The sequence below is a fragment of the Tenrec ecaudatus genome, chromosome 9 (assembly GCF_050624435.1).
Source record: "Tenrec ecaudatus isolate mTenEca1 chromosome 9, mTenEca1.hap1, whole genome shotgun sequence".
NCBI lineage: Eukaryota > Metazoa > Chordata > Mammalia > Afrosoricida > Tenrecidae > Tenrec > Tenrec ecaudatus.
The window spans coordinates 127,623,878-127,638,520 of NC_134538.1; the positions used below are offsets into that span (position 1 = coordinate 127,623,878).

Below are 14,643 nucleotides of genomic sequence, written 5' to 3' on the forward strand. Positions count from 1 at the left end.
TTCACCTCTGTGCTACAGAGTGGCTGTCGGTTGGAACGGACTTGAAGGCAGCTTCTTTGTTTTCTTTCTGGTAGAAGTACCTCTGGGGAGACGGGACTGTAGAGGATAGTGAGCTCAAGAAGCCCGGTGCTCTTTGAGTGGATTCTCCTAGCTTGCGCACAAAAGGCTACAGGTCTGAATTGCAATGTTCCAAATCAAGGACACTGTTGCGCTAACGGAACCCAAGTGTCTCCCCTCACTTTCCCGATCCTATTTCTCCTTTTCCAGGATTTGTCTGCTCAGCAGCCATAGCCTGAAAAGAGGGAGTAGGGCAGGCTCCGACCTGATCACCCATGAGGAGTTGGGAGGCTGTGCGTCTGGCCGTATGGGCTCCTGACTGTCTCCATTGTGTGGCTCCTGGCCAGGACACCTGCAGCTCCATGCCTGCTGGTGTAGAACACAGCTGCTCCCACCCCCGTCCATGGCAGCTGCTCCACCCACAGTTTCTACAGCTTCTTGGGTGGGGGGTATCCTTAGCAAACTAGCTTGTGCTGCCAGCTACCTTCTGTGGCCAACCCTAAGTCCTGTGAAAGTTAGGAATTCTAACCACGCCAATTCAACACCATATATCCTGGGGCTCCACTGGCTCTCTGTTCCCTAACCTGACCTGTCTGTATGTCTCCACCCTTCACCCCCACACCAGTACTGCTGGCTGTGTCTGTGTGGTGCACCACTCAGCAAGCTGCAGGTGGGAAGCCAACACCAGTCTTCTGTTTCCCGCACGGAGTTCAAACCTCACAGGCCAGTGGTTCTCCACCTTCCCAATGCCATGACCCTTTCATACAGTCCCTCAAACCTCGCCGGGCGGTGCATTTTGGTTTCGTGTCACTTGGGTCTGGGCGGTGTTAAGCGCGTGCTCTCTGGACTACGCGGGGCTGGCCAGGTTTTGCCCACCAGAGTGACTGTTCTGAGGCAGACAAGGGGCCCTTGGAGCTAGCGTCTGTAGAAGCGGTGGCGTTCTTACGGATTTTTGCCTAGTGTCCCTTTTTCCTTCCAAAGGGACTTAAAGAATATTTTGGGGATGGAAGGAATCAGCTGATTTGAAACCTGATTTGAAAGACTTGGGTCTCTTTCTGCTTTGGACTCAATGAGTCAAATTGGGGGTACAATCAAGGGCTTAAGGTTTCTCCCAGTTCATCACTGTGATCCCACCCCACACCACCACCACCAAAGCAGACCTTTTGCAAATCACCCACCCCTAAATAATTTGTTTAAAAGGAGAGGATCTATGAATGGCCACCCCATGTGTCCCAGCATAAACCCGAGCTCCATAGGCTTTCCCCGGCTGTTCTCTTCACAGAAAAAGGAAAATCGCCAGGCCTTTCTTCTGCAGCACTTCTGGGTCAGTTCAGAACCATCAACCTTTAGGTCAGTAACCCAGGGAAAACTCCCCATAACCAACCCACACAGTGCTGTCAACATGCTCTTGGCACCACTCGGTCACATGAGGTTCTTGTGAGTTAAAACGGATTCAAGCGCAAGAGGGGTGTGTGTGTGTGTGTGTGTGTGTGTGTGTGTGCGCGCGCGCGCGCGTGTGTGTGCATATGCACGTGTGTGACCATCAGGGAGGATCCCCTGGGTGGTGAAAGTGGGGTCAGTTAACTGAAAGACTGGAAGCCGAGTTCATCTAGAGATGCCTCAGAAGGAAAGCCTGCCAACCCACTTCGGAAAAGTCACCCTCTGCTAACCGTGGGGAGCGCAGCATCCTGTGGGTTGTGGTAAGTAGGGATCCACTGTTTTTCTTTTGTGGGTTTGTCTATATTTGCTACCTAGTAGCGCATTTTCAAGGCTCATACCATGACCAGTGACATGGCTTTCTGTGGGGTAGTGCCCAGGCCGATGGCAAAGGGTGTGGCTGCCCAAAAGAGGCAGGGTTGCCCTCAATTTATTCTCTCCCGTTCTGTGTCACCAGCCCACCCACCTGTGTTCCCATGTCACCTGCCCGTGGTTGCCCTAGCTACTCAGCTCGAGGCTCTGTCTTCTGGACACTCTCTTGAGCTCCAGTGTTCCCTGTTGAGTGGCGAGATGAGCGGCCTCTCCCACTTGCCACTTTGACGGAGTCTAGATCTCAGGAATCCCCAAATCCATAAACTGCAACCCAGGGAACGGAAGTGCGGAGCCTGTCCCATCACGCACTGCTGTTCTCTCTGTATGTCTGTCTCAGAAGTTCACAGAACGCCCACTGCCGTCTCCCTTCTCCCGAGCTTCTTTCCACGTCTTCTTAGCCCTTACGCACTTGTCCCCAAGAGTGGCCGCAGCTTCCTGATAGCCAGGCCACAGGTGTTCTCCTCTGGTGGATTCTGGTTAAAACTGGGAGTGGGACACTCCGAACCCCACTTGCTGGCCTCTTTGGAGTGTGTTCCCCCAGGAGCATGTTTCCTTTCAGAGTAAACACAGCCTGCCTGCCTCCGAGTGTGCACAAACGTCCCCCAAATCCTTGTGGGTCAGGGTGCCGGTACTTAGACCAGACCTGCGATGGTAAAACCTCCATGGGGAGAAGCAGGAGCTGGTGACATGCTGAATCTGCCAGTAGTGTTTGGATCCACATTTAGGAGGAAGGACAATGTCAAGGTTTCCTTTCAAGTTGAACCTATATTTGAGTCTGGCTCTGAGGCACAGAGGAGCGAAGGTGTTCCCACAATCAGCCTGAAAGCGGCCTTTATTATCAGTGCAAATATCTCTGTAGGTTATGCTGCTATCAGCCAGGTGGGCGAACAGAGGCTGGGTTTTGTTTGAAGTAATTACTGATTTCTTCTTTATTTTGGTCTGAGTACCATGGAGTGCTAAAAGATAAACAGATGTGTCCTGGAAGAAGTACGGCCAGCATGCTCCTCAGAGGCAAGGATGGCATGACTTCGTCCTACATCCTTTGGACATATTGCCAGGAGAGATCAGTCCCTGGAGAAGGACAGCATGTGTGGCAGAGGGGCGGTGACAAAGAGATGAAATGACCTAGTGGTTACAACCATGGGCTCAGGCAATGGAACTGAGAGGGTGGTGCAGACTGGGCGGTGTTGTGTTCTGTTGTGCAGAGTCGCTATAGGTCACACCTGACTCAGTGACACCAACCAACAGCAAACACAAGAGGGTTGTGGCCTTTCCAAAGGAGACGTGATCAAAGATTATCCTGTGGGTAGTAGCTGAGGGTGGGTGGAGTCCACGAGGAGGAGACTGTGGAGCGGCAAGGTGCAATCTCTATCTTTTTTCCTTTGCTGCAATTCCCACGGAGTGGGAACCGACTCCTTGGCGTTTAACAACTAACCAGAGCAAGTCCCTTCTACTAAGCCCACACTTCAAAAACAATAGTTTTATTGGGCTGTACTTCACACGCCATATAATGTAATCACTCAGTCATATTGCAAAGAGCTGTACAATCAAGTTCAGAATATTTTCTTCATGTCCTCGTTGTTGTTAGCTCCCTATTTCCATCAATCCTCCCTTGCCAGGCCCCAAGGCAATTATCATACAGTCCCCAAGCTTTTAACCCAAAGCTTGTTAAACAGATTTCTGTTGTCACTTAGATGATTAATGGAGTGCGCATGGTCACACTGTGCGGATTGTGCAGGGCAGTGTGACGGCGGCCAGAAGCTGGCAAGGTGGGCAGGGAGGACGAGTGAACAGGTGATGCCACACTATTCTTTCTATTATCCAGCATCTCTGTTTGCTCAGCACCCAGATGGGATACGTACGGTGAGAGGATGCAACCTCGATGCGCACTTGTCCTGATTGTAAGCCACGCAGCGTTCCCGTGCTCTGTTTCCACAACTGCCTCTTGATCCAAGCACAATTTACACATGAGCACGGTTTATTGTTCTGAAATCCCCATCCTTCTCAAGGCTGTCCAGATTTCGTTATGATCCATGGAGATGAATGCCTTAGCACAGTCAATAAAACACAGGGAACCCCCCTTCTGGAATCTTCTGCTTTCAGCCACGATCCATCTGACACCAGCAATAAAACATCTCTTGTTCTCTAGCCTCTTCTGAATCCAGCCTGAACCCCTGTCGATGTGCTGCTGCAACCGTTGTTGGATGATAGTAAGCAAAAGTTTACTTTTATGTGATCGTAATTATATTGTTCTACAATTTGTGCATTCTATCGGGCCACCTTTCTTTGCTTGTCCATGTAGCTCTCTTCCACATTCCTTGGCATAAATGAGCGAGGGCTTCCAGTGCTTCCACAGCTTGTTGCAACACTTAGACTGGCATCCTATAAATTCCTGGGGCCTTGCTTTTGGCTATTGCTTTCAATGGGGCTTGAACGTTTAGTTTTATGTTTATTTCTGCCTATGTCATTTGGCCCATGATCCATGTGGAAAAAAAAGAAAAAGGAAATTTTGAGAGCTCCCAATCCACATATAGCACCATGTCCACAGCCCAAACCAACTACTCAAAATCATCATAAATCCGCTATCACCTAACAGTAATTTGGTGCACCTGTTCCACATCACCAGCTTTTCAAATGTTGAGACACACGATGTAGATAATCCTCTTAAATTGACTGCTGCCGGAGCCAGTCAAGGCAACTTACTTTCTATCGGGACTCCATTGGTCAGCCAGCTAACCTTGGGCTTGGGGTTGCCATTAGCTCTGCAGACGAGACTCCCATCCTCTCCTGGGGACAGCACAAGGTTCCTAGGTGCCATGATCCAGTACGGAGCCGCTTTGAGAGAAGAAATAGACAAAACAGCAACCGGAATCAAATAAGTGTTTTAGCAGAAGATGCTACTCAATTATTTTAATAATTAAGTATTTTGTAAAACATATCATCTCATTCTTCAGAGTGACTAGATGCCTAATACCACTTTAGATATTCAAACACATGTTTACAGAGACTCACTGACATGTTTCTGTTCTTTCCAGATTCTTTTGATAGAAATGTCTTCAGCTCATCTGACATGAAAATTAGTCAAACATCTAAGAGGTGACAGATTTAGCAAAGGTCTCCAGTGAATTATAGGTAAAAAGATTAAGAAACACGATTTTACATTCGGAGTCCTTAGAATATATCTATTTATAAAATTAGAAGTCAATTTAAAAGTTTTGCTTCTGAAACATTGCAAAGACAGTAAAAGTTTTTCCCGTGCACCCTTCCCCCAGCTTCTTAATGTTCACATTTTATCTAGGTATGGTAGCCAAAGCTCATTCCCATCAAGTTGATTGAGAGCATCCTTGTGGTGGCTGGATCATTTTGTATCAACTAGACACTCCTGGCTAGAGGTGGAGCCACACCTGTCAATCAAGTCACAGCGTTGGGTATAAGAGTGTGAGACCCTGGAAACTGCCCTCTCTGCACCTTTGGCTCCCTGCTTGCTGGGGCTCTGCCACAGATCCCGAGAGCTTCTGGGAGGGGGGGCTGCCATGTTTCCACGGACCTTGGATCCACACGACTCTGCACCCAGCAGCCTGTGATGCTGCATTCTGCATCACTGCATGTGGTGGTGTGAGTCTGAAGAGGGACTTGTGGGCTAGATCGGCTTTATGTACTTGAGTTGGGCTGGGCCGGGGTGTCTTCTTCATAGACAATTGTTTCTGAACATGAAGCTCTTTCTTATATAGAGATGACTGTCATCGGCTTGGTATCTCTAGTCAAGCCGGCCTAACATGATTCCTATAGCATCCAGCAGAAGTGCCCCGTGGAGCTCTCCAGGCTAGAATCTTTACAGAAGCAGACTGCCACCTCTTTCTCTCTTGGAGCAGTTAGTGGGTTCAAACCGTATACTTTTGGGTCATTAGCCAAGTACTTAAAGGATTTAGTTATCAAGCTAAATCCAGTCCCACCATGATTTAGTTATCAAACAAAGAAATTAATAGTAGCACCACACTATTAACTAGACTGACCCCGGACTTCATTAGGGTTTCCCCAGCTTTCCCATGAGTGTCCTATTTCTTTCCCAGGATCGTATCCTGGCTACCACATTCTGCTCGTTTGCCATGACTCCCAGTCTCCTCCAATCTGACAGTTTCTTGGTCTTTTCTTGTCTTCTTGTCACTTTTGAAGAGTACTAGCCATTTATCGTGTGCAACAGTTCTAAACTTGGGCTTATCTGCCATTTCCTCATGATTAGACAGACGCTACAGGTTTGTGAGACCAATGACACAGAGGTGACCGGCCCTGCTCATCACATCCCATCGTGGAGTTGGCGATATCGGCCTGACCTAGAGAAGGCGGCGTCTGCCAGCTTTCTCCCCCGTAAAGCATGGTTTCCCTTTTCCGTATTCTCTTCCTTAGAAGTGAGTCTCCAAGCCTAGCTTACATTCCTGGGAAGGAAATTAAGCACTACCACCTTGATGACAAAGGGTCAAGGAATTTGTGGGTTTATGATAAACCCGCCACAAGAATTAAACAAATACTCTGCTTTCTCATTATCATGTCACCCACTTATCTTCATTTGCATCAGTGGGTTTCATGAGGGGCAGTTAAGACCGGAGCCTTGGTGGTGCAGAGGTTATACAGTGCACTGAGAAGCACAGGTCAGGAGTTCAAAACCACCAGCGGCTCTGTGGGAGAAAGATGACGTTTCTACTCCTGTCAAGAGTTTCCAGTCTTGGAAACCCAGCTGGGGCATTTCTACTCTGCCTGACAGCGTTGTCACGAGTTGAACTCGATGGCAGTAAATGTCTCTCTTTTGTGGTCATAGTTGGTTCCCATTTACCTCCTTCCTCCTCCATTTATTCATTTGAATTCTTCTGCAAGGAAGATAAAACAAACAAAGACACAAAGGTCCTTTCGACAGTTTCTGCAAGTACACTTCAGGGGCACCGAGGCTGTTCTTTGAGCGAGGCAATCACTGTCAACCTCCTCTCCTTGAGCGGCTGCTTGTCACTCACAAACTTAGTGCTTCTATGGTTCCCACCGAGTTGTTGCCACTTGATCATATAGAGATAACTTTTTAAAGGGCATATTGCTCAAGGCCGACTCATTTTTCCAGCAAAGCTACAACATTGGTTTTAAGAAGATTTCAGGGGGTAATGTGGGTTTGAAGTTGAAAGGTGATCCCGGGGCAATAGTTTCAGAGGCTCATCTAGACTCTGTGACGGCAGAAACTCTGAATTTTATGCAAGTTTGTAATTCTGTTCTGCATTTCCCCCTGTTGATCAAGATTTTCTATAAATTTGGTCATAGTAGCCAGACACCATCTAGCTTGTAAGAAAGATGTAGGGAAGCAATATTTTAACTTGATTTGATTTCACTAGATATAGCAATGAGATGACATCCATGGTCCCATAATGTTGATATAAACTAACAGTTTTTATTGAAAACACATTAAAGGTATATTTAATTGAAGTTGTCAGGTCTCTCATGAAAGCAAGAACGATGCATCTTAACCAGCGATCTACCTTTAACTGTGACAGATATGGTGTGATGGATAACTCCTAATGCATTTTTGGCTATACACTGGTATTTTCCCGAATCGGCTTCTGAAGCATGAATGATCTGCAGCGTTTTCCTAAAGTTCTTATAAAATGTCCGGTTGATGGGTAAGGTTCCATCTTCTTTAATCCAGTGAATAATAGGTGTAGGTCTGATAGGATAAACAAATAACAATGTTACCACAAAAACGGTCAACTGTGACAACTCTGAAGCATACAATTTCATGCAAGCTTATAATAAATTACTGACAGAGATCATAAGAAACATATAGACAATTTAAGTAAACATCACAGTTTAATAAATACTACTCTGCAAGTTAGCACCTTCCCCACTTACAGGGCTAAAGTAATCTATGGCACACCCTAAACTTGGACTTCAAGGATGCAGTAAGAACCCTACCATGATGCGATACTGAAGGGACTTAATTATCCTCCTTTAAGTTCTGAACAATGAGGGACTCGTGGGAAAATTTTTAAAAAATGAATGTGCTGTGTCAGTCAAGAAGTTAATGATACCACGCTTTACATTTTTATCCCGCAAGTTTAAAATTCATTCAAAGAGAGCAAGGGAAGATTGAGGTTCAGACAGGAGAGGTGCATGCCAGGGCTTAAGCTTTCATCCTTATTCAATCTGTGCACTGAGCAAATCATCCCAGAAGCTGAGCTCTATGGAGACGAGCCCAGCATCTGGACTGGGGGAAGGCTCATTAGCAGCCAGAGAGATATGCAGATGATACGACCATGCTTGTTGGAAGCAAGGCGCACTATTGTAAAGATCAAAGCCTTCAGTGTGGAGGGCAACTCAGGGTAAAGGAAACAAGAATCTTCACGACTGAACCAATGGACATCATCGTGACAGACAGAGGAGAGATCCACGTTTCCAAGGACTTCGCTTTCCTTGGATCCACAAGCAACTCATGAAAGCAGCCGTGGAGAAACGAAGGGGGCATCGCTTTGGGAAAACCAGCTGCAAAACACCTCCAAGGTTTGAAGAGCAAAGACGTCACTTTGGGCACCAAGGAGCGCCTGGCTCAAGCCGTGGTAAGGAAGGCGGCACGCGAAGCGATGCCTTTGAACCACGGTGTTGGCAGAGAACATGGAACGCTCCATGGACTGCCCGGACAACGACAACAACAACAACAAATCTGTCTTGAAAGTGGAGTCAGGATGCTCCTTAGAAGTGAGGATCTGGTTTCACGCACTTTGGACATGTTACGAGGAGAGCCCAGTCTCAGGAAAAGGGTGTTGTGCTTGACCCCGTAGAAGGGCAGTGGAAAAGAGGAAGACCCGACAAGATTGATGACGCATGGTACTGCCACCAGGGTCCCCTTCATGGGAACAGCCGTGAGGCTGGCATAAGCACAAGGGCTTAGCTCGGCCTCCATTGGGTCGCTATGTGCTGCAATGGACTCAGGGCACCTAGCAAGTTAGAGACGCACAGAAAAAGAACTGACGTACACATCGGAGACCTTGAACTTTCACCTACATTTCCACACTGAATAGAACTGTTCAATTACACCACGGGCCACATGATGATATAAATAGTGATTCTCTCCTTAATTTCATTATTAAGATATTTTAAATTGTTACACTCATTGATAAGAGTCGATCAAATTCATGTGCTATGCTATTTCTCATCCACCTGCGTTTCTTATGAAACTATGGACTATGAACATGGATTAAATGTAAGAACACAGGCTTTGTGATAAAACACCTGCTACAAAGACCTAGCCCTGCCCCTACATTGTTCTCTGGCTTTGGATACCTGACTTCTTTGGGCCTCAGTTACCTTTTCTGCCTCAATGGGGACAAAAGTGTTCAGATGGATCTGAGGCCTTCCGGAAGCTTCCGTGAGGCTGAAAGTAAAAGTATATCCAGCACAAGGATTTACCACGTACTGAATTATGCAACAAGTACTCAGCGAGATGTTGGGAAAATAAAGGCAGAAAGGTATTGTGTAGATCCTCAGGAAGATCACAATACTTGCCATCAAAAATGCAAGTGGGATTGTTTATAGTATTGTTTTTGGCTTGTTTGATTTAGTGAAAATGATTGAGCCTATTTATTTGATTAAATGATAGCTGCTAAAATTAAACCATGCTGTGAGTACATAAAATAAGATTGTGATAAATATGAGATTATCTTTAAAAATTGAAGATACTGTACACATGTGGAATGTGATAGCATTATGATGTTTCCTTACAGTTAGACTTTGTATCTCTTGACTTGGGTATGGGAGGGGGAGGGGGATGGAAGCATGAACGCCAACCATATCTTACACACCACAAAGCCATGTATTATTTTCTGTTTTTAAGAATAAAAAAATAGTATGAATCTTTGAGTAAAATGCGTATTGTTTTATAACAAGAGTCTTGGTCTTTCAATATTTCAAGGCATTTAGTATTCCTTTGGGAGTTTTATAAAATTTCCCCAAACTGACTGTATTTTAGTTTTTAAGAAAATATCCTTTGTGTAAGGTGGGGGTTCACCAAATTATGAGAACAAGTATTGTCATGAATTCGATTGTGGTCTCCAAAAAGATACGATGAAGTAGTAACGCTCAGACCTGTGAACACGTGAGGTTGTATGGGAACTGACTGGGCTTTTAAATATTGGGATGGGTTCTAATCTCATCCACGTGGTGTCTTATAAAAATGTTAGACCTGAGAGAAGACATTATTAGAAGATGAATCAATAGGCCACAGAATGCTTAGGATTGCTCACGGCACCAGAAGGTGGGAGAGAGGCATGGAATAGCTCCTCGTATCAAGAAATTCAACTTGTCTGAAAAGAGGGTTTGCTAGTTTTCAGTAACTTGGGGAAGTCAGTGGAGTGGTGTGTGATTTCCTGTCGTGGCCAGCAGAGGCCTCCGTGCACCGCTTGAAGTCAAGTTATTCCTGGAAGCCTATTCTGGGCAAGAATGTGGGACCAGTGAGTGACCAGCTCACAGACAGCCTGGATCACAGGCTGGGAGGGGAAATCTGAGAGTCCACTCAAAGTAGTGAGCAGATATGCTCATCCATAGCAGCTGTCCTGTACCAGACAAAGTGGGAGCTATATCAATGCTGACTACGGATGTGTACCTAACATACCGTGAGAGCATCTCGTATTCAGCCAAAGCCCCCATGTAATCGTGTCAAAGGCATATCAGTTCGGGAGTGTGAACAATGGAAACATTTGCAAAGAATGCGGGGTTGTTCTTGTGACTTGCCACTAGGAAATAGTGGAAAGGGAAGCATGCCAGTTCCTAGCTTAGATCGGAAGAGTCTGTGAGCTTCTGCTGTCTATTGGGTGTAAGAAGCTCATGGCCAAGAGCTCAGGTGCTCCAGCCAGGAGCTTGCAGACCCTGATTCCCAGCAAATGCATGGTGAGATCCAAAGAAATTAACTGGATCCAGTCTGTATCGGGACATACTTATAGTCCGGCAGATAAACGATCAATAATAAATAGCTATTGTTTTGAGGGCACTAAATTTTGATGAGGCTTATTACACAACAGTAGCATAATGATACAACCTAATTATAACCATAGTAATCATCAGGTGATTACTGATATTTATTTCAGGATCAATACTGCTGAATGAACAAATTATTTTAGCAGTAATACTAGATTCATATTACCTATGTTTAAAATAATCATTAAAATGTTCATGATGCCTAGGAGGTAGTATGAGGCAACTCTTTCTTTATGACATGAATGCCTCTCTCTCAGGGTTGTATACTTTCACCATACTTATTCAACCTGTATGCTGAGAAATTGGGCTCTCTGAAGAAGACTGCAGCATCAGGATGGGAGGAAGGCTTACTAACAACCTATAATAAGCATATGACACAACCTTGCTTGCTAAAAGCAAAGAGGACCAGAAGCACTTGTTGATAGAGATCAAAGACTTCAGCCATCAGTCTTTGATCAACAACTCAATGTTGGGATTACAACTCAATGTAAAGAAAACAAGCATCTTTACAACTGGACCAATCAATAGCCTCACAGTAAACAGAAAAGAATGAGGTTGCCAACAATTTCATTTTGCTTGAATCCACCCATCCATGCTCAAGGAGGAAGCAGCAACCAGCTACACTGGGCAAATCTGCTGCACAAAGCCTCTTTAAAAGTGTTAAAGAACAACGGTGTCACTTTGAGGACTAACGGGCTCTTGACCCAAGCCCTGATATTTCAATGGTTTCCTACACATGTGAATGTTCGGCAAGAAATAAGGAAGATTGTGGAAGAATTGCTGCCTTTGAATTATGGTGTAGGCAAAGGAGACTGAAAGTACTGTGGACTGCCAGCAAAACAAACAATTGTGTCTTGGAAGAATGACAGCCAGAATGCTCCATAGTCGTGGACCTCGCAAGACTCCATTGGCTATATTATCAGGGGCAACCAGCCTCTTGTGGTTGGTAGAGGTATAGGGAATGGCCTTCCAGGAGGTGGGCGGAGGCTCAAACATCACGAACACGGGGAGGATGGTTCAGGACCGGGCAGGGTTTCATTCCGTTGTCCAGAGGGTTGCTTGCTATGAGATGGAACTGACTAGAGGGCACCTAACAATAACAATTAACCCACTCTCTTCTCATGTGAAATGTGAAATATAGAACCCAGCACACAAAATGTACACTCACAGCCCAACAACAATATCAACCTGCTGTCTTTTCATGTGAAGTGTGAAAATAGAACCCAGCACACAAAATGTGCACTCACAGCCTAACAATATCAACCTGCTCTCTTCTCATGTGAAATGTGAAATATAGAACCCGGCACACAAAATGTACACTCACAGCCCAACAACAATATCAACCTGCTGTCTTTTCATGTGAAGTGTAAAATATAGAACCCAGCACACAAATGCACACTCACAGCCCCTCTGCGATGCACTCTAGTGAGAGAGCATTTCCTCGTAATTCCTCTTTGCTGCTTGCATTGCCCTCTGGAGTTAAAAATGTTGGTGGCCTCTCTTTACTTGATTTAGCTGCAAAAAGGGAAATCAGGATGCATTAGAAGTTGTCAATTTCTAGGTATGCATACCCCTAGAACTGCATCTCACTATCACAATAGCTGTCTAAACTGTAACCCTTTCAAAGCCATGTAACAGAAGGCGTGCAATGTGTTAAGCTACACATACACTCACTTGGCCTTGAAAAATAGTCATCACTCACTCAGTTAATGAAAAACAGAAAGCAATTTGGGTTATATGAGCGCGGATAGGAAGGTCTTACTTTCCTTTTGTACATTTCCTTAATTTGGGTTCAGCTTTTATGAATTTTCAATGGGTTGGAATATTTCCAAAATGTGGACCAAAAGAGGAAAATCCTGCTACATCGCATATGATTATGGCTCAAGTCAAAACAAAAATTAACTGTCTATCCTCTGGAAGATGTTAGGTTTTTTAGAAAAGATATAATCATGGAAAAGGTATTGTGGTTACCACGGGGGAACAAAGTACAGCCAATTTTGTCAGATTCATCATGCAGATGCCATATTTCCACACAAAGAAAACACACGTTTGTTTTGTGTCTGTTTGGCCACTTGTGCTGTGCCGGAACTACCTCACTCCACGTAGCATTCTCTCTGGTAGGTAGGTGAGAGCATGTAATTTACATGGGAGCATCATTGGTGGAAAACTATCGTAATTTGTGAGGGATACCTAACATATCAAGACCCCACACTACAACATGTGAGGGACAATCTCGATGAAGATCTGGCAAATTTCACAGCATCATTAAAATAGTGGTGGAATTAAGGACATCTGGATTGATTCCTTCGTGAAAACATAAAGAAGACCCCAAGATATGGAGATGCTACTGTGGAAGCGCAAGCTCTTCGGGGGATTTGGACAGCTGCCTTCGTTTATGGAGGCCTTTGCGGTCTGTGTCTTATCTCCTGAAGGCCTTCCAGGAGGAAAACACAACCAACTGAAGTAGAAAATAAACTGTCTTCAAGTTCTATAGCCTTTTACAGTTTTCAAAAACACTTTAATGCATGAGCTCTATCTGATGCTCACAGATCCTGAATGAAAATGCCATCTGGGAATTATTCCATTATTTCTAAGGGAATAAAACAAAAACCCCTGAATCCTAGAGCGGTGACTGTAGAGACATTCGAGCTTTCCTATGGGATTTGATATTTTAGAGGGAACCTGTTTCTCTGAAACCACCCAGGGCAGGGAAGGGGGTGACCTGAGGGGGGTGGCTGGGGGGAAGGGAGAATGATTTTGAGATCCATATTTTTTCAGAAGTACATTAAAATAAAATAAAGGCAGGGAATGTGGAATCTATCCTGGTTATGGAGGGATACTTCCATTTTTTTTAAAAGTTTGATCTTCAGGATAAAAAGTTACCCTAGCAGATCATCTATCTTACAGATGATTAAACCAGCCTGATATCCAAAACCTGCTATTTTCATCGATACACTCTATGTTTTAGAGTCATTATCCTCTTTAGGAAATCAAATTCTTTTCTATTTAAAAGAGTGAGATTAGCTGCTGTGTATTAAAAATTCGGATATCTCAAGATGCCAACTCAGGCTTAAACAACACCGAGGGACATCTTCTTGCAGCTTAGACTGGTCATGTCATGTGGGAACACTCGGGCAGTGGGATGATTTACTATGGACGTTCACTGAAGTTAGCTGCCAAAGGTTATTAAGAATTTGATGAGCTAGTAATCGAGCAGACTAAAAGACTGCCAATTTTTATTTAGACCACAGGAAAATGTTAATGGATAGGACAAAAATGAAAAATACACTTCCAAATATACATGAAAGATTTTCTTTCAATTCACGTGAAATGGTTCTTTACACGGAAACAGTTAAAATGCGCTTTCATTATCAAGCATACATTGTGGAAAATGTTTTCGTGACAGATGTTTGAAAGTTTATAACTATAGTCCCACCAAGCATACATGTACTCTAGTGGTACTAAACATGTAGTTAAAGACTTTTTAAAGAATAAGGTTAAATAGCCATGGAGGTGAAGTTAGTGAACTAAATTCTACAATGAAGGAGAGGGAAATCAGTTACAATCACCATGACTCACCACCATAAAACTCAGTGTCACTCAAATTAGCAGCTATAGTGTCATTCAATTCATCCACTGAAATAAACAGAATATTATGAAGAATGCACACAAGTAGGGGAAAGATCAAAAAAAGCACTGGGCAGTAAGAGCAAAGGGGTCGAACTCTACTGACAAAGCATCATCCCAACTAAGTAAAAACAGTGCATGACATTGTAC

The 14,643-nt window shown here is 44.6% G+C and overlaps 1 protein-coding gene across 1 annotated transcript in view; it reads right to left on the minus strand.

Annotated features, from left to right (window-relative positions):
- Nucleotides 1-14,643, minus strand: part of NRCAM (neuronal cell adhesion molecule) — a 104,772-nt gene that overhangs the window by 68,230 nt on the left and 21,899 nt on the right. Inside the window, exons 7-10 of the mRNA XM_075558558.1 lie at nt 14,446-14,502; nt 12,270-12,381; nt 7,380-7,564; nt 4,570-4,701 (exon numbers count right to left, since the gene is read on the minus strand). Of these exons, the coding sequence (XP_075414673.1) occupies nt 4,570-4,701; nt 7,380-7,564; nt 12,270-12,381; nt 14,446-14,502 (486 nt within the window). The remainder of the gene's footprint in view (nt 1-4,569; nt 4,702-7,379; nt 7,565-12,269; nt 12,382-14,445; nt 14,503-14,643) is intronic.